The sequence below is a fragment of the Eublepharis macularius genome, chromosome 9, assembly GCF_028583425.1.
Source record: "Eublepharis macularius isolate TG4126 chromosome 9, MPM_Emac_v1.0, whole genome shotgun sequence".
Taxonomy (NCBI): Eukaryota; Metazoa; Chordata; class Lepidosauria; order Squamata; family Eublepharidae; genus Eublepharis; species Eublepharis macularius.
Genome location: NC_072798.1, coordinates 82,731,063 through 82,751,838, shown reverse-complemented (window position 1 = coordinate 82,751,838; position 20,776 = coordinate 82,731,063). Strand labels below are relative to the sequence as shown.

Here is a 20,776-nt window from a genome sequence, read left to right as displayed (position 1 = left end):
GAGGTCAGTTCACTTGGAGGCAATGACTACTTTGGGGGGGGGGGTGGACTCTATGGAATTATGCCATGCCAAGGTCCTTTCCCTCCCCAAACTCTCTTTCTCCAGGTTTCTCCAGGTTTCACCCCCTAGATCTCCAGGAATTTCCCAACTTGGAGCTGGCAACCCTAGGAATACCATAGTTTGGATTATCTTGCTCTTGGTCCCCAGCCAGGCGTCTTCATCTTTAAGGATCTTTTCTAGTTCCCTCACAGATGTTCTTCCAAGTCTCGATCTTCTTCTGAGAAGCCAAAGGAACAGGGGTGAATGGGGGTGGGAAGCCATATAAAGGCGAAATTCCAAAACTTGTGTGATGTAGAGTCACACTCGACTCTGTAAAATCAGGGTTCAAATCCCCCCTCAAAAAGTCCTTAGGCCTATCACCTTTTCTCTCAATCTAACCTACATCACAGGTTAAGGGCAGAACGGAGGAAAGGGGAAACAGAAACGCTGGTTCGAGCTTGGAGAAAAGCAGGTAAAAAGGTACGAATACAGAATAAGCCATAACCGGCATTTTGACAAGGTTGGCATCACAACAGGCAAGGCGGCGCTCCCAAGTTACAGCCCTGCTACGCCTGGGCGCAAACGCCGCCGCCCTGGGGTCACTTCTGCGCCGTCCCCTCCCGCCTCACCGCAAGAGAAGGTGGTCAGCTCTAGGCTGAGCACAACGGCCCGGCGACTCCCGTCCCCCCGCCGCGCTCCGGCTTTCCCCGCGTGTCGCCGCCCCGACCTCTGGGGCGAGCGCCGGCGCGCGTGAACACCCCCCCCCCTCCGGTGCAAAAATCCGGCGCCTGCGCAACAGCGCTCCCGTCTCTGCCGACTAGAAACCGCCACAGGGCGTGAGTGGCTGTTGCATGAGGGTTGGAGCCGCCAGAGGGAAGCCGTTTGCCGACGTCTGGAGCGCGGAGCGAAGGCAGAGCCGCGGCGCCCTTCCAGGAGCGCACGAGAGCGGCGCGGCTGTCCTTTCTCCGCACACACCCACACCCACTCCCACTCCCCGGGCGGCCGTTTAGCGCTCTCCGCCGGCAGGGAAGGAAGCGCGAGAGGAGGGAGCAACACGTTGCTGGGAGGCAGGGCTCGCCGCGGCGCCTTTCGGCTGGTGCCAGAGGCAACTTCGGCGGCTCGAGCAGCTCCTCTCCTCCCCGCGCCCGTCCTGCCCGCCTCGCCTCGCGTTTCTCGGCGGCAACCTGTTCCCTGCAGGAGGCGGCCACGCAGCCCTCCCGCCTCGCCTTCGCCCCCGGCCAGCGGCGGCCTCGAGGGGAGAGGCGGGGCGCGGGAGAAGGTGCGTGAGCCGCGCCGGGGCCGCTTGCTCCAGCCGTCGCCGCCGGCGGGGGTGATGCAACTTTCCAAGGGCTGTCCCGAGAGGCTCCGGGGGCCCGAGGAGAGCGGCCGCGCCCGGGCACGACGGGAGGCGGCCCCTTTTGGCGATCCCGCCGCTGGCTCTCCGCGCCTTGCCCGCGCTTGCTGAGGACGCGATGGCTCGAACTTGAAGCCTCGCCGCGGGGAGAGGCAGCGCCCGCTAGTGCCGCGCTCGGCTCGCCTCGGGGGAGATGCGTGCAAGTGGCAGCCCCTTCAGCGCGGGCCGCCGCTGCCTCTGAAGGAGCCCGGGAAGGAAGGGCTGCCTGTTGCCAAGCATGCGCCCGCTCCGGACTCGCTTCGCCCTGCCGTGGCTTCTGGGCGCCCTCTCTGCCCTGGCCCGAGCAGCCTTCTTTCAGCCGCCTTTGAACAGGGATGCGCTGGAGTGGCCGGCGGATGCCGGCAGCCGGAGCAGGGAGTGCGGCGGATCCTGTTGCCGAGTGCCTCGGCCAGAGATGCCCAGAGGAGGAGAGGGCTGGGCTGTGCGGTTCCCACTAGGGAGCGCTTCCCAGGCTTCCTTGCAGAAAGGGCAGGCCACAACTGGATCTCCGAAGGCATGGGTCCCGCGGGTGGATTACGGCTGGATCCCTGCGCCGCTTGCCCGTCAAGGATCTCATGCTCTGAAGCCAATCGAGTGGTCTGTGGAAGAACAGGGTGAGAACCAGTTGAAGGAGGAGCGCTGGGTAGCTTTGGGGACTGGTCACCCTAAGGTCAAAGAACCGGAGCAGGGAAGCAGAAGGGATGCCGCAAGGATCAGCCTCAAGAGGCATACTAGAAGAAAACGGGGAGCTGGCGATCCCCTGGACAGAGGGAGAGCAGGGAAAGCCCGGGCTGTCAAGAACAGCCACTTTGTAAGAAACGCCACTCACTCGCTGGACGGAGAGATGGAGAGTGAAATCCCCCTGTTGCTGCCCTTGAATGGCTCTCACATGGTACAGAGGGATGCTGGTACCCTCCGCAATGGGACCTTCCGACCACCTCGAGTCAAGAACCCGTTCTACCCCCTGACTGAGGAGTCCTACGGTGCCTATGCAGTCATGTGCCTGTCCGTCGTGATCTTTGGCATTGGGATAATGGGCAACATGGCTGTGATGTGTATTGTGTGCCACAACTACTACATGAGGAGCATCTCAAACTCGCTATTGGCCAACCTGGCCTTTTGGGATTTCCTCATCATCTTCTTCTGTTTGCCTTTGGTGATCTTTCAAGAACTCACCAAAAAGTGGCTGCTGGAAGATTTCTCCTGCAAAATTGTACCGTATGTTGAGGTAAGCAGAGTTGCACTGCAATCCTAAACAGGGTTACTCCAGTCTAAACCCATTGATTTCAGTAGGCTTAGACTGGAGTAACTTTGCTTAGGATTGCATAGTTAATATAACAAACCTCTAATGGCATAATGGCTTTTTGCACAAAGGGTGGTCTTATGTGCGAGTGCGCATTTACAGAGAGTTAAAGAATCATTTCTCCCTTGCTGAATCTTTGGGCGAAGTTTGAAGAATTTATCGCACACCTGTTTGGTGAGAAATGTGCAGTGCTTTGATTTATTTGATTCTGACACATTTTGGGTTGGGGGAAGGAATTCTCTTGTGCCCTCGTGACTGGATTAACTGGGATTTTATCTGATTTAATCTTGCTGACTTCTGCAAGAAAGGCACGCTGATCCTAAGATGAGAACATAAGTCAATTGAAACAAATTGGATTTGTGTCTGCACATTGGGTGTGACTTGTGACTCCTCATACACAGGAGTTGTCTGTGCTTGTGAAGCTGCATGTGAACATCTTGGGGCATGCAACTGCTGGAGTCCATTCTGCAGGACCATTAGTGTGCAGAAACGCTTTGGTACACGAGTAACAATTTTTGAATTGGGGCGGGTGTGTTTAGCTGTAAAAGTTACATGGCTTCTCCATACTTCCTTGGAAGTTAACTCAGCAAAACTTGCAAGTAAATGGTTTTAGGATCACAGATTGGCTTAACTGTATTTATGCTCAGTGCCAGCTTAAACCCTTCACCTTAATTGGTAAATCAGGCTATTGTGACCGGACAAATTTTAAAGAATGGGAAACTCCCAGCAAACAGGCCGTATGCATACTTAAAATAAAAAGGAATATATAATTAGGACATGAACTTTTCTTACATGTAAAATGGACATGTGTACATTTGAAGGCATTTAGGATGTAGTTTGATAGTCCAAAAACCATAAATATGATAAATGCATTACATAGCCCGTTAGTTCCAAATCTCATAGTTGGGTGCCATTTTTAATTTTTTTGCTTTAAAATGGCTCATTTCATTTAAATTGCTGCTTCTTGGCAAGGGCACAGATATCCTGCCAGCCAGTCCTTCAGCCAGCTGGCCAAAATCCTGCTGCCATTCAGGTTGTCTGCTGAATTTATTTACTTTGGAGGGGGGGAAGGAAAAACACTAAAGTTAGTAGGTAGAGTGGAGTCATTCTGACAAGGAGGTCATATGCTTAACATTATTAATTTAAGTACCACCAATAGGGTAAGTGAAGAAAGGGGGTGTCTTATTTTCCCTTCATAAGACCATTCTCCTTAAAGACCAACTAGATTTCCAGGGTATGAGCTTTTGAGAGTCAAAGCTGATGAAGAGAGCTTTGAGTCTCAAAAGCTCATACCCTTGAAATCTAGTTAGTCTTTAACGTGCTACTGGACCTGAATCTTGCTCTTCCTCTACTGCAGACCAACACAGCCACCCACCTGAAACGAAGACCATTCTATACATTAGGCAGGAAGCAATTCATTGCATTGCCTTTGGAATTCCACTTGCAGCAGCAGTAGTGATAACTCTGGCATGAGGAGGGAGAAGTGGGTGTGAACTTGCCCTCCTAATCTTGTAGTGGGAGATGCGCCGATACAAACACATGTTGCTTAACATGGAAATAGATCATTTTTACTTGTGACATAGTTCAAGGTGTGGGCTTTACCTAAATGGTGACACGCCTATGTAGAAGAACATACTCTTTTATCACAAAACCAGGCACAATTATTTAATGTCCCTATAATAACTAGCAACATTCCTGTATTGTAGGCTTGGTATTTTAACTAACAATAGTGGGGGCCATTTGTTCAAAGTGTAAATCCTGTGGCAGCTTGGGTATTTTAGGGAATTGGTTCTTTTGTGGCACACTCAGAGAAAAGTTTGTAAGTGGGTCTTGCACTTTTAGAAGAGTGCCGGTATGGTAGTCAGAATGTACAAAGAATCAGCAGAGCAAGTCTTCATGTCATATAATAACCTATTTTCAACAGCTGAAACAAGCCAGAGGTTTCCAGGAAAAAATGCCAGTAGATAATTGAGGGAACGGCCCTTTCTCACTGCTTGCCCTTCCCTAGCATCTGATATTCAGAGGTATACATGGGAGTTCCATTTGGCTATAATCTGCTGACAGCACTATCATCAAGGAATGCATCTAATCTCCTTAAAGTCACCTAAGCCAGTGGCCATAATCATGCCAGTCCTTAATCTATTTCATTAGGTAACGCCACTTTCTCATATCATGCAACCGGGTCCTCTCTCCACATCATGTATAGTTTTGCATAAACTTTTACAATATCTGTTCCATTCTAAATATACAGTATCTACCCGTTTGCTTACTCCTGGAGCAAATGCTACATATATTCTGCTTAGACAATAGTATTAGATCACACAGGTTTCCTTTGGTAAATTATAAGTTAAATCTGGTATTTTGAGTAACTGTGTGTTGGTTCCAGGACTTCTCACACATGAAATAAAAAATTATTTGGCTAAGGCTGCAGTCCTAAGAACACTTTTCTGTGAGTAAGCCCCTTTGAATAAAATCTGGGCTTGCTTCTGAGTAGACCATGCTTAGGCATGCTTCCTTGTGCCATCTGTTCCTTTAATAAACGTGAGTGGGAAGTAATCATCCACACTGCCTATAGCACTTAATCCAGTCTAAATCCATTGATTTCAATGGATTTAAACTGGATTAAACCTGCATAGGATTGCACTGCTAGAAAAAATGTCAAGGAAATTTTGTTCATGCTTTTTACCCCTTAATGTATCAATTACCATAGAGCTTTACAGACCAACATAAGCGAAGAAGATAATCCCTCCCTCAAAAAATTAAATTCTGATAATGGGAGATAAGTGTAGGCTTAAGGGGAGTCATGCAGCTGGTTTTGTCCTAGAGGTGATTCTAAATTTCAGATTTTTGGAGGCTTGCCAAACTTTGTGTTGGTTCAATCAGATGCCTTTGTTCCATCTACTCTCAATGTGGAGTAAATGTACAAAATTCATGTTGCATGGCGAGGATCAACTAAAACAAGTATGAGAAAGAAAGTAAAACATGTTTAATTCAGTCTAATTTCCATATTAGTTAGAAGTGACCTGTTAAGAGATACTTCAAAGATAAGGGATGTCTTGAAAGTGGACTTCAAAGGCAAGGGATGCCTTGAAAGTGGAAAGTGGACAAGTGATGTCATGAAAGTGGACAAGTGATGTCATGAAAGTGGACAAGGGATGTCTTGAAAGTGGAATTAAGGCAGAACTTTCCATAGGGCAGCATTGCAATCAGGTTGAGTTACGAATGCAAGTGAATAACATTTAAGGAAGAACCTTGCATTTTCTAGCTGTGGGGATGGCAGAAGTAAAAGATATGTAGTCAAGTTGTCAGCTTTTGTCTGTTCTGCATTTGATCATGGAACACAGCTAATTCTTGGGAAGTTTCTGTGTCCACCACAATGTGCAAGTTAGCACACCTCAGAAGTTGTCCAGGGCATACTTAGTCATTAGGTTGATCACAGTTCAGCTCTTCCTGTGAGTCCGAAAGCTCTTATCCTGCTATTCCTAAAATGGTGCTTGAGGTTCAATTCATGCATTTAATTTTATGGAATGATTTCTAGTTCTCATGCCCTTTCTGGCCGGTTCTTATGCCATCAGTGATATATGGGTATTTTGAACATATGAGAGGGCTGGATCACATGGGTGTGTCCTACACAGACGCCACTGGCGGCCGCAGTGGTGGAGCAACACTAGTATAGGAAAGATTCTGGTAATTTTGCCGAGCCATAAATATTCATTGATAACTGTAATGGCCTGGAGCAAGAAGCTTTATGCTGACAACACACCCACGAAGCTGCCTTATACTGAGAGCATGGTTCCATGAAGATGATTATTGTCTACTTAGATTGGCAGCGACTTTCCAGGGTCTCAGGTAGAGGTCTTTCATATTACCTACTGCTTGGTCTTTTTTAACTGGACATGATAGGGATTGAACCTGGGGCCTTTTGCATCCAAGGCAAAGGCTCTTCCACTGAGCCATGGCCCTTCCCTAACTCCAAGGGCCCTGCTCTTAAAAAGTAGGGAGCAACTAAAAAGCAACCAAATGTCCTATGCCTTTCTAAGTCAGAACAAAGGTCTTTGATAAATTGAATCAAACTTGGCCTTGTTCTCTGCATTGTTCTTCCGAAAGAAGTTGCCAAAGTGATTGAAAAATGCCTTGAAAATGTGCAGACGCAGTAAGGCTTTCGTGGCACATTTCCAGTGCAGTCTTCAGATCTGCACCCAGGTGTGGCTGATTCCATTTCATCGGTTCTATAAATCTGTGTACCAATTAACTAGTGAGTTTTGTTCAGAAAGGGCTTCTTGAAAGACTTTTAAAATGGTAAAAATCCAATTTTATGGTAATTTGCCTCTGGCTAATAAACAAAAGAAAGGAATTCAGTAACAGCCATTTAGTTCCAAACCGTACCTACAGAAGGCTTTTCAAGCCCTCAATTTGCTATGGAAATAATCTCATCCCTGTGTTCGATTTGCATTTTTTAATTTGGATTTTGTTGTCGTTGTTGTTGCTAGAATTATACTTCTGAGCCTGGTGTAAAAACAATAATTGAAAATTGTACTTGCACTGAAGAGAAGAATGTTTTGAGAAGAATGTATTTGTTTGCATTGTCAAGATAGCTTAAACTAATTCATAAGCATATATTGTAAATTTAAATTGCCTTTCTGACTCAAACACAATGCATTTCTGGAGGCAATACGTAGATTTTAGTGGGACTACACTTGGGCATTGAGGCTTGCAGCCTTAAAATAGAAGCAAAAGAAATATGATGTGAATTTGCAAAGCTACGAGTAATGATCCACTTACTCTAGAGTAATTGCATGGAAATCTCATATAGAAATGTGTTGTAGATGACAACCATAAATAGAAGGAATACTAAATCTGATGCAGCAAGTACTCGTTCAACAGGCAGTTGTGCTACGGAATCAGATCTGCCAGTATGGCATTACTATGGCCATTTGTTGTGCTCTAATGAGTTTTGAGACATTAGGAAGTTATTTACAGCCACTTATGCTGATGTAGCCACATTGGCTGTCCTGTAACCACACCAGCATCAGCGGTCTATAAACAACTCCCTTGGTCTGTTAGATGTATTATTGATGCTTGATAGATAAACTGGGAGTTCAGAGGTGTATTTTTCACTATGCAGAGCTGTTTAAGTGTTTTAAGTACATGTTCTTAAGAAGTCTTCACTAATCCAAATTAACAATATTGAACATTCTTAGCATTGGTTTTGCTTAATATCCATTACTACGGTCAGATGGATCCTGATTATGCAGCAAATTGGGTACAAAAATATACAAAGTTTGTGCTGTGTGTCTCTTTTAGAGGCGTATATTTTTGAACCTGTACATATTTGTGGGAGGCTTCAGTCACATTTTTCTTGTGCAAACAAAGCACACCACTGGACTGACGAAGCTGACTGTAACAAGCAAACTTTTTTATTATTCAGTTCCTATCTTGAGATTTTGTAAAGGTTTTTTTGGTAATATATTATATAAATGCATGTTTTCCATTTTTTTCTTAAACACCTGTGTCAGTTCCACAGAGACAAACGATACCAGATCTTATTTATGTGTTATTCATGAGCAACTCCCTTAGTTCTGCATTATTCATTCTCTTTTTGTTTGTAAATTCTTGACGCTTTTTCCTCTGCAAAGAGGTTATGTTCATCAGTTTTTCTGTGCTCATCTTTCTAGACAGGAAGTGGTCATCATTCTATGTACAGTTGATAAATCCACTATGGAATGGGCTGGGGGTGGGGGAGCTATTGAGATGCCTTTTCTCTGATTAGGTTTGTGTGTGCTTTGGTAGCACTTCATGAAATTATCAAAATAAAGTCTAATTTATTCATGCATCTAGGTTATTCAGTAGCTCTTAGCTCCACAACTTCTGTGTAAATGAATTGCCATTGAACCTTGATCTTCCTCTATTGAAAAGTATTGCCTTTGAGGTAGCATGAACAACTATTTCACACACGGATGTCATCACTTGAAGATATAGTCAGAGCTGTAAAGCAAAGACATATTTTACCGCAGTTGTCTTCTCATCTGTTGCTTGTAATATCCCTTTACAGTGAACTGCTTTACAGCAATAATTTAATCATGTGCAGTACATGATTGGTTTCCCTGTTCATAGATGAGAAATTTTCTAAGAAAAAATGATTTGCCCAAAGCCAATCAGTAAATATATTCAAGCACAAAACACGTGCACGTTATGTCACTGAAGAAGGCATAAAATGTGTAAAGGCAGTGGTATTTTCTCTCCAAAATTCATGAGTAAAGCCAGGGCTTTTTTTCAGCTGGAACATGGTGGAACGGAGTTCTGGAACCTCTTGAAAATGGTCACACGGCTGGCAGGGGGTGGGGCCACCAGCCATGTGATCATTTTCTCTGAGAGCAATTTAAACTTTTAAAAACTCCCTCCTTGTTCCAGCTGACCCAAAGTGATGTCATTGTGCGGTCCTGGGAGCGTGCGCGCACTTTGCGCACATCAATGTGGTACTAGGGGCGCCACCTCCCACCAAGAGTTGCCCCCTCTGCTGGCAACCCACTGAGTTCCACCACCTCTTTTCCCAGAAAAGTAAGTAAAGAGGTGAATGCCCTGAGTAAAGCATTCATCCTTGCCCAATCACCAGTGGTGAAAGAAATGTGACTTATGCCTGTGCTCATATTCTGTATAAGTAACACAGAAGTATGTATGTTATACATAAATATCAAAACAGAGTACAAAATATCTTATACTAACAGTGCCATTCTAAGCAGTTACACCCTTCTGTGAAATCAATTGATTTAGAAAAGTGTAATCCTGCTGTGGACAGCAGAGGATATTTGATTGGTATAATGCTTCAAAAGATGCAGGTAACTTTGATGAATCTCATCTTGGTCATCATTGTCATGTACAAGCATGTAGTTATCCGTAATGTGTTACTAGTTTTTCCTTACTTGACTTTCTTCAGAATTTTGTTCCTCTTCCTTATCACACAGTTTCTCATGCCCTTTTCATATCCAGCTTCATTCCTCCTTCTCCAACACTCTGGTTTGTTTCTTACTGGAATACTATGAACCTTTTGAATTTTAAGAGGACTGGTCAAATTTATCTAAATACATTATTTGATAGCTTATGGGTTTTTTTAAAAAACTTGTGAGTGGCCATGAGGAAGCCTCTGGAGATGTAGCATGTAACTTCCTTACATGAATGAATGAATGAATGAGTATGTTGAAACAAGTCAAAACAAGATAAATTAACAAATGGATGGGCTAATTGGGGTAATGCCCATTGGTTCCAATTTCAGAAAGTCAAACACTCATTTGAACACAGTGTAGGTGCCTATGTTCAGTATGATGCAGTGTCCCGAAAGTTAAGTGTCCCAAGTTACACCTACTGGACTCTGTGAACATTTAGAACAGGCTGTTCAGAGAAGGAAAGAAAGAGTCCACTGCAGCAATCTTTTGGAGGGAACGGCTGAATAAATTTAAAAGAGTATTAGGAAATTGACATGATTTTTTAAAATGTTTGTGGCATTATCTGTATATCTGGAAAAATGCTTTAAGTGTATGCTAGGAAAGCGGTATATGAATGTTTAAATAAATATTTGACTGCTCAAGACTTTTAGTCAAGGAGCTTTAATCAGATTAAAGGAAAGGAAATAAATACATTTGGGCTAACACATGAAGGCTTTACACAAATAGTTGTCTTGAATGCATGAAGGTCAGTGGCTGGGTCTGGGGGCATAACCCTGATATCCCTTGACTGTCCAGACCAATCTGAGGGTAGAAGTGAATCTTGTATGTCAGTCTGGGTAAAGATCCAGAGGAATTAGCCGTGTTAGTCTGTAGTAACAAAATAAAAAAGAGTCCAGTAGCACTTTTAAGACTAACCAACTTTACTGTAGCATAAGCTTTTGAGAATCACAGTTCTCTTCGTCAGATGCATCTGACGAAGAGAACTGTGATTCTCAAAAGCTTATGCTACAGTAAAGTTGGTTATTCTTAAAGGTGCTACTAGACTCTTTTCTAGTCTGGTTAAACCATCCAGTGCAGCTCCACAAATTCTGTGTGTCATAACATATGAATGTACTGTTAACTGCTAGCTTCAAATCTCACATTTGATTAAGGCTTTTTTAATAGAAAAAAGTTTGGGTCCCATTTAATTCTTGGCTGCTTGGCAAGCAGCCAGCTATTCTGCCAGCCAAGCTTTCAGCCAGCCGGCTGGATTTGCCTTTGACCATTCTGACATTAGAAAAGCTTGCCTTTCACTGTGCATTTCCTAATTCCCTCCTCACATCTTACAGATGCAAGTTGGGACAAGTCGCATTGGTCCTGCTTCTAAATTATCCGCAAATATTTGTTTCTGGCTTAAATTCTGAGTGGGAGACTTGAAAACAGAAAGGGATTTGTCTTAAACAGAGTTCAGCAATGTCTTTTGAGGAAGGAAATGCTACATTTGTTATCTTGGCACTATACAATTAGTTCTGCCTGTTCTGTCCTTGGCATTAAGCTTCCTTCTGGGTTTGCTCAGTAGAGGATGAAAGGATTCCTCTTCTGTTTTAAAGGGCAACAAGTGCCACTTGGATTGTGATGCTGGTTTGAAGAATTCCTATTTCAGCACATTGTGAGTCTGAATGACTGTAGTACCAGTATGAAACCAACTGGGCAACATTTTGTCTATGCAGGGCTTTTTTCTGGGAAAAGAGGTGGTGGAACTCAGGACCGCACAATGACGTCACTTTGGGTCAGCTGGAACAAGGGGGGAGTTTTTTAAAGTTTAAATTGCCCTTGGAAAAAATGGCCACATGGCCGGTGGCCCGGCCCCTTGATCTCCAGACAGAGGGGAGTTTAGATTGCCCTCCGCACCAGTGGCACGGAAGGCAATCTAAACTCCCCTCTGTCTGGAGATCAGGGGGCGGGGCCACCAGCCATGTGGCCATTTTCAAGAGGTGTCAGAACTCCGTTCCACTGCGTTCCAGCTGGGAAAAAGCCCTAGGTCTATGTGTCTCCTTACTCAACCAATACACCAACCAAATCCTTGATCCAAGGTGCCTTTAGATGTAACCACAGCTGCATGGGTGGTTGGGTGCTGATTGGGTAAGAAAAATCAGCTTTGGCTACGTGGTAGCATTGTTCTAATATCGCCCTCATTGTGTGAAAGCTGCACACAGAACAGAGGCTCTCAAGGCTTGGCTTCCAACACTAGGAACATAATCTCTTGTTGAATTGATTAGGGAAGCGCTCTGTTTTCACCTGCACTTGCAGCGCTGACATCATATTCAGTCCCCAGCAGGAACTAGCTAAATAAATGGCAACTCGTACCAAGACCAACCTATTATTTTTTATGGGTTTCTTGTCTTCCTCTTTTATCTTTGCCTGTGAACTATCTTGAGGGTCTCACAGGTGTTCAAGAGGTGGGTTATACATAGGGTTGCCTACTCTGGGTTGAGAAATTCCTGGAGATTTGGGGGGAGGAGCCTGGATAGGGTGGGGTTTGGGGGGGGGCTCAGCAGGGCATAATGCCATGGAGTCCATCCTTCAAAGAGGTCATTCTCGCCAGAAGAACTGAGCTCTGTCAGCTGGAGATCAGTTGTAATTCTAGGAGATCTCCAGCCACCACTTGGAAGCTGGCAACCCTAGTTATACATTTTTTTAAAATACTGTCAGACTATGGATGACAGGATATGGTAGACAGGTCCCTGCACCATTGCAACAAGAAGTCCAAGCTCTTGGTTAAATGGTTTTATTCAGAAATCCAATCTTTTCCGTATATATTTCCATAGAGTTACTCAGAGGCAAAAAAGCATCTCAGTAGTACACGCTTCCTTGATAGGAATAAAGACTTGAGGAAAGCACAACTCTAAATACCCACTCATTTCCCCCCTCCCAGCTAGACCACAGATTTGCATGTGCGAAAGGGTCTGGGAATGCATGAAAGTAAACTGTTAACATTTCAGACAGTACAAGGTCACTTCAGTGAGCTTCAAAGAAACGAGATAACACAGCTGGGTTCTCAGGGTGCTAGAGGGAGAAATGAAAGTTAAGGTTAGAGCATTTGCAAAGTGAAATCAAGGCACAGCATTAGCAATGGTTCAACACCTAGAACATACAGAACAATGGCATGGATGTAGGTGCAGACATGACAGATACTAAAAAACAATACCTTCTTTATTGATGCAGAGCTTCTTAGCCCCACAGAAAGTTCAACGAAAAGGTCGAGGAATTCCTGTGCTCAAATAAATCCTTCCTGATTCAGTTTGTAAGCTCTTCTCACGGTGAGGTAAGGAAAAAATGGAGGTCTGTTCCTGCCAGTAGCATCCCAGAGGCCAAATAATGCCTCTGGTTAAATGCTAGTCCAAGTGAGTCTCATATATATATTTTTTAAAACCTCAGTTCTCCTGCATCCGGATTGGGGATTCCTAGACTTCCCTCTTTTCTGCCTTATTGTCTTGTCATCCCTGTTTGTGATAGTGTAGCAAAAGTAGTCTTCCTCTAGCAAAAGAAAAATCCAAAAATAAGCACGCAGCCCATGTAGTACCTTTTATTAGGACCAATGAAAATGACTTAAAACAGTGTGCAAGCTTTCAAGTTCACCAGAACTCTTCATCAGACTGGAAGTTACCAAAATAAAAAGGGCGGGCTGGGACAAAAGGATTTTGAAGTTTTCTGTATGAGGAAATGATAGAGCTGCAGGAGTATTCTCTCTGGGTACCAGCCTGTAAAGTTTTCTCACTTAAAAGTCTACCACATACAGGATTCTTTAATGGATGGAATTTTTGCATGGGACAAAATGAGATTTTGGGGTGCCTATGCCCTTTCTTCAACCACAACATCATGCAATATAATGAAACTGTTGATAATGTTAGTGATTTGTTTTGATGCAACCAATCAATTAGTTGACTTATAACTGAAAGTGATTTACTACTGTTGATTCATAACTTGCTGTGCTGCCACATAAAATGTCAGTATGGAGGGTAACAAACAACAAAAACCCAGTATCAGGGTCAGGCCCTTGTTGGTGAATGAGAAGCAAATGTTTCAATAGTGCTAGAATTCTAATCATTTGTCCTCATGAATGCTCGGTGAGGTTGTTAAGAGTTGCAATTTTCCTTTCAGAGACAAACTGAGAGGTGATTTCATTTCCCTTGTCACCCAAGTGAATGCTTGGCTCATAGAGAAGTTGATTCATTCTGAGTCCTTCATTATGACTAGTAACGTTAGTAGGGAGGGGAAAGAAATCAAATTTGCTTTTTATTGATGTTTTGCTGACTTTTAACCATGAAACTTTTCTATGCCTGGTTGTGTTGTTGTGTTTTGTCAGTGAATCTTCAGACTTGCCTATTTTCCCCCTTCCCTTCAAGGGCCGGATCTCCCACCAAGCCATCCCCACAACTGCTTGGAGCTCCCCAGTGACGAAAGTGCTGATACCCCGTGGGGGTGTAACGAGCTTTTGCCTGTGTCTGAAACTAAGCTTCTGCTAGCCAAAAGAAAGATGTATCTTTTCTCTTGGAAAGCTTTCAGCAATTAGTTTCCAGACCTGTCAAACAGCTAAGTTCTTTGAACCACCTGTTTATCAGTACATTTATTTATTTGGGTTCATTATTGCTTTGCAACTCTTTATCAAACACACAGACACCTGTCTAGAGTTTATTTCGCTTTATTGAAAATACACCCTAGTTTTTTAATGAAGCAAATAATTAAAATATAAATGGTTATTAATATAAATCCTTTAAAACAGAACACAGAAAGACAATAAGAAATAAGTTTGCTAACATTTCTGAATAAATTCCAAGTTTAACATAATCAAAGTTTCTATGAAATGCATAGGTAAAAATACATTCTCACCTAAATTCTCTCAAGAGATTTCTTCCATCAGAGCTCTGCCATTCTATCTGAATTTGCATTTTTATAAATCATGATATGCAAATATCTAAGGTCTATTCACATGATAGCACAAACAAATGATAATTGGTCTGATGCTTCATTGAATATTCATAATTTCTATTGTATAACCTTCCAATTAGTAAAAAATGATGTTATACTCAAACTTGCAAAACAAAACTATAAATCTCTGAGAAGCGTCAGAAAAAGTTAAGTTGAGAGATCACTATTGGTTGAATCTCTAATAGAGGAACATTAATCTCGATAGAGTCCACTATTTTAATTAACAGTCAAAAGATTAAAGCACACCTGTTAGAATTACCTAACACATAGGGGGGAAAAAACCACAGATGGTGTGCCAAGACCACGGCTATACAGCCCAGAAGATCCACAACAACCATTGTTCTCCGGCTGTGAAAGCCTTCGACAATATATCGGTTCATGCAAAGTTTGAAAGTTCATCTAGAATACAAGTGCTTGGCCTAGTATTGCTCAGTATTAATTATTGTCATGTGCTTTTATCTATATCGGTGCAACAGGTGCTTGCCTTCCTCTCATTCACCCAGTGCTACAGGAGGTGATGGGCTCAAGGCCCAACAGGGGCTACTTTGTATGGGCATCAAATACATTGTTCCCTTTCCTCAGTTTATTTATTAGATTTATATCCCACCCTCCCCACAAGCAGGCTCAGATCAGGTCACACAACACCACTGAGAACGTCCACTTTTCTGGTTAGCCATAGTTTGTTATCTGAGTCAGAAACTAGAATCTGGAATACAATTTGGAAGGGAAGCCTACAAAGGGTTGTTTGTGATTCAAACAAAACAACAATTGGAGGGTTTGTCGCACAGGTGGAAGTGTTGAATTTTCAAGCTGCATGCAAGGAAGGGAACAGTCCTACAAATGCATTCATGGAACATCAAACAATTTTTGTATCCTTTTGTGATAAAACTTCTGTGTTGGTTGAACTGGTTTAGTATGTTGAAGTGGCTGCTAGGGAACCTGTGGTTGTAAAATGTTTTGGGGTCAAGGTCGCAAAGTCTTAAATTTTCCAGTCTGCTATTTGGCAGCTCTGATGTGTAAAAAGCTTTATTTTCAGCTTTTTAATTCTCTGACCACTTTCTCAGTATTGCTTTATTCCTCCCAAAACTCATGTTCTCAATTTGTCCATCCATTTTGTTTGTGTTTACTAAGCTGTTTTATTTGAAGGAATCTCTGACAGTTTAACTCCTCAGATTAATAGGTTTGCCTATCAAAAATATTTACAGTTCTGTTTTGTCATAATTAAGTATGCCTCCCATTGCAGTTTAATTAGAGGGGCTGCGTGATGCTCCAGAAGCCATTTCGGAAAGCCTCCCAGTTGAGCCGGTGTTTACCAAGTTTAATCCCAAGTGCCAAATATTTTGTAGTGCTATTGATTTTTAGCAATCAGATATGACCATTAAATGTTGAAGGCCAAAGCGTATGATACATTACTATAATTGCATATAATTGCATACTCTGTCCTTGCAGGACTTTTTTATATGAGTTGTACATAAACAAAAATATTTCAGCATTATGAGGGGAATCACTCTCTTTTGAAATGTACCCATTTAGAATGTCAATTATCTCAGTGCGCATTAAGTAAGCAAAAAATTACAGCTGTCCAATATTGCAGGTCCCCCCCCCCCCCCCCGTTGTACTAGGTAGATGCTGGGCTAATTTATTATAAAGGCAAACCGCTTTTAAAAAGGAAAATCTTTAGCAGTTATTGTTGGTATTCCTTTACTGCTCCATTGCATCATGACAGAAGTTTACTAAAAAAGCAAGCTTCAGAAAGCATAAGACAGCACCGTTAAAACAAATGAAAACTCTGTGTAGAAAGAAATGGTAATCTGGTTTCTTTATTAACAGAAGCTGAGGCTTGAATTTAACTTAATTCTGACATGATAAACATTTGTGTTCCTGCAGTGACTTCATAACGTACCTGTTGTGCCAGCATAATTGTGCCAGCGTAATATAACAACAACAGTGCGCTTCTATACTTCTAGACAATGTACAATGTCAGTGTTATCATTAATCCTACAGTACATTTCGGGAGCTGGGGCTGAGGCTTATCCAAGGCCACATGCTGAGCAGATTGCCTTTTCATAGCCCAACCACTTAACTGCTATGCTACAGCGTATAATATAATATAATAGACCTCATAGTTTGAAACACTGCAGTGTTTCAATGATGTGTGTGCCTCTTCTTGAGTGCTAGTTTAGGAAGCCTTGGGATTGAGATATAAACCCCACTTAAAACCAAAACTGGGTTTAAATCTAAGTAACCCAGTTTTAACTGGTTTGTGAGTCAGGCTGGTAGCCACTTACAAAATCTGGTACTGGATATAGTCGTATATTTTGGTCTTCATTCCTATTAAATATATTGTTTTATGTTTTCCCCTCCTATGCAGGTAGCATCCCTTGGAGTTACTACCTTCACGTTATGCGCCCTCTGTATAGACCGTTTCCGTGCTGCCACTAATGTGCAGATGTATTATGAGATGATTGAAAACTGTACATCAACAACTGCCAAACTGGCTGTGATATGGGTCGGAGCTCTACTCTTGGCCCTGCCAGAGGTGGTCCTACGTCAATTGACTAAAGAAGATTCTGAAGTCAGTGGAGGCCCTCCTGTGGAACGGTGCGTGGTGAAGATCTCTCCTCAGTTACCAGACACCATCTATGTGTTGGCCCTCACGTACGATGGCGCTAGACTCTGGTGGTACTTCGGCTGTTATTTTTGTTTGCCTACTCTTTTCACAATTACTTGCTCGTTGGTAACAGCGAGGAAAATCCGCAAGGTGGAGAAGGCATGTACAAGAGGCAACAAGCGACAGATTCAACTGGAAAGTCAGATGAACTGCACAGTGGTGGCTTTGACCATTTTATACGGCTTCTGCATCATTCCGGAAAACATTTGCAACATTGTCACCGCCTACATGTCTTCGGGGGTCTCTCAGCAGACTATGGACCTCCTCCACCTCATTAGTCAGTTTTTGTTGTTCTTTAAATCATGCGTGACTCCAGTTCTTCTTTTCTGTCTCTGCAAACCATTCAGTCGAGCCTTTATGGACTGTTGCTGTTGTTGCTGTGATGAATGCATTCAGAAGTCTTCGACAGTGACGAGTGACGATAATGACAACGAATATACTACAGAGCTTGAACTCTCCCCTTTCAGTACTATACGTCGGGAGATGTCCACATTTGCTTCTGTTGGGACTCACTGCTAGTTCTCCTTTTGGTCAGAACTCATAAAGGCAGATAGAGGGGTGGTTTTTCTTTCTCTTTACTTCGGGGGTGGGGGTGGTAGTATGTGGATTTTGCTATTTGGTCATATTTCTAAATGTTTATGTTGGAGGAGGAAAGTGTCGTAAGAATGGCTGTTAACCGGTTTGCATATTAACACATTTGCTTTGAAAAATAACTGTTTAGACATTAAAGAGAGAGACCAGCAGCCAGCATGGCGCTTTATATCATTGCAGTTGGCAGTGTCCTCATATTTTAGTTTTAAGGGAAGGGAGAAGCCATCCCCTGTTGTTATTTCTCTTTGTTTTGTTTTTTTTAATTACTGTAGCTTGCTTAGTTTGGGCATGATCCAGCCAATGTTAAGTGCTGCTAAGGCTGTTTGTTCTGTACAGGGTTTGGGCGGGGGGCGCATGTTAAACATGTAAGGACTCCCATTGATTTCAGTGGGACGAAGCCTAAGCACCTTCATCTTGAAATCAATGGGACTGAAAAGCACTTAACTTTGACTGAATAGGACTCACTGGATCCTCCCCCCCGCCCCGCCAAAAAACTTCCCCCACAAAATAATGGTTTGAAGTAGTTAACTTTAAACCTAGTTTATGCAAATTATTGTGAGATTATTTGGTATTATACAACTGTTAGACTAATTTTAGTTCTTTGACTTTATTATCAAGAAGCATTTTAACAGTTACATCAAATAATATGAGGATAATCCCTTAATAAGGACAGAAATCATTTTCTTTCATTATAAAAGGACTAATATTGAATACGTCTTTCCCGTCACACCTGGAGAGATATGTCTTTGCAATACAGCTTTGCAGGGTCATATCACATATATCACGTATCCCGTTTCTGTAGGGGGAGTCTTAAGGCTGTGCTTGTCTTTCCCTCCACACATGAACATACACATGAATCTTCCCCATACTGAGAGTCTTTCTACATAGTACTTTTGACACATGTTCCTCACGTGTTAGGAGATGCAATGTTAGCTGGGAAGTGTAGATTTAAGTAGAGTCGGTGGAGATGGCTCCGAAGTGGACAGATTCTCTTACAGCCTTCCGCCGCCTCCCTTTCGGAGTCTTTGCCCTGCCAAGGCTCAGTTAATTGAAAGTTTTAAGCAGCGAGGGCGGCAGGGTAAAAGCTCTGGAAGAGGAGACAGCCCCGGCCTCTCGTGTAGACTCTCTGAATCAGTCCATCGGTCCATCAAGGTCTATATTGTCTCTTCAGACCAGCAGTGGCTCTCCAGTGTCTAAGGCAGAGATCTTTCATACCACCTGGTCTTTTCAACTGGAGATGCCTGGAGTTGAACCTGGGATCTTCTGCTTGCCAAGCAGATGCGCTATCATCATGGCCCCTCCCCCACCTGTATAACAAGTTGTTAGCTTTGCAATGTTTCGAGGGAGGAGGGATGCGCTTGCAATTACGTGAACTCTTCCGGTTGTGTGCCGTTGCACTGAATCTTGCAAGTTTTACTCAGATATTCCCTACCTGACAGGTCTAAAGGAATGATCTGTGTGCGAGTGTACAATGTACAGTCAAACGTTTTAATATTTGTGCAATGGATTCCTCCTTTTTAACACGTAGATGTATGCTAAGTTATTATGTTCAATTTGATCCACGGGATTCCCACTCATATAAGGTGTGTTATGACCTGTGACTCTTTGTTTTTGTTTTGCAAGTGTTTTCAACACTAAGGGGTATGCTCTCTGTTTGTGTATGTAACTCCTGCTGTAAGTGACAGTGCCACTGTAGGGGAGGGGAATCTAAAACTTTGCCATGGAATTAGTGACAATAAAATATCATGGCTTAAACATTGTGGTACGTAATTCCCCCCCCCCCCATTTTTATGTTTTAAGCAGAAGTACTTGTTGGTTGCTGTTTCAGCATATTCCTTAAGGTGCTAATTGGGTACCGGGTTACTTAGAGCTAGTAAGTACAGATACCCTCTAGTGGTTTGAAATGTTACATCCTGTTTCTCCTTTATATAAAATCCAATGATGTTTGAAGTTTGGTTCCTGTTTATTATGTTTATGAATTCCACAGATTTGTTTAAACACCCCGCATATAATTTTTTCCCCCAAATTTGGAAAGAAATTAACAAACTATCGGTATGATTTCCTACGTAAAATTCTGATAGAGTCCTCTGACTTTACTTTCTGTATTTTTAATATATTCAGGGCATGTATTGTACATTGTATCTTTGAGAATTTTAAGGGCTACTTCACAAGATTTGCTCTTTTTCCTTAATAAACTCTTGACGCCTTTTTCTGAATTGGAATTGGTGGCCTTTAAGCATTGCATTGGGGAGTCAATTATCAAATAGAAGGAGAATCGCTGAACTGGTGTGAGCATTTTCATCAACAGTGAGTTAAACAAAAACATTTATGTTGGAGTTTATATGACCAATTTGTTTGTCTTGCCTCTTGAGTGCTATTATTTGTTCTGGGAGAAAAGATGTTTTCCACCTGCACATATAATGATTTTTAAAAACCAGCAAAAAACATCTTCCCACTTCAGCACAGTCCATTAAGTTTTTAAATGCCATTTTCTACTCATCTACTGGGCTGTGGGTGTCTAGGACAGGAAGTGTGATGTGTTGAAAAGCATACACTTGGCAAAATTTCTTACAGCACAGCTAAATTGCAACTTTTTATTAGTCACCACCTTAAAAAGTACATCTTGCAATGTAAAAATTGATTTAATTGTGATTTCTTGCCATAGTGTTAAATGGTAAAGTCTGGGTAGAGAGTCAGTGAAGAGCAGTCAGACTCAGGCCTGGTCTAGACATGAATGAATTGTAGAGTTGCCAGGTTCCTATATCCTCCCGGTGCACTACTTACCAAGAGGATCTTCCTTGTGTGCGCACTCCTGGTGCAGACGTGATGACATCACTTCCAGAAATGACATCATTGTGCTGGTGGCGGGC

General features: G+C 42.9%; 1 protein-coding gene across 1 annotated transcript; it reads left to right on the top strand.

Moving 5' to 3' along the window:
* Positions 1-1,641: 1,641 nt before the first annotated feature.
* GPR37 (G protein-coupled receptor 37) lies at positions 1,642-20,106 on the top strand. Its single transcript, XM_054988741.1, has 2 exons — positions 1,642-2,660; positions 17,016-20,106. Exons 1-2 carry the CDS (start codon positions 1,671-1,673, stop codon positions 17,832-17,834), a joined length of 1,809 nt encoding a protein of 602 aa, XP_054844716.1. The 5' UTR covers positions 1,642-1,670; the 3' UTR covers positions 17,835-20,106.
* The last annotated feature ends 670 nt before the right edge of the window (positions 20,107-20,776 follow it).

What these genes read in the sequence shown, in the direction of transcription:
- GPR37 (XM_054988741.1), top strand. Translation starts at nt 1,671, where the DNA reads ATGCGCCCGCTCCGGACTCGCTTCGCCCTGCCGTGGCTTCTGGGCGCC. An exon ending in AAATTGTACCGTATGTTGAG is followed by an intron (nt 2,661 to 17,015) that starts GTAAGCAGAGTT and finishes CCTCCTATGCAG; the next exon opens with GTAGCATCCCTTGGAGTTAC.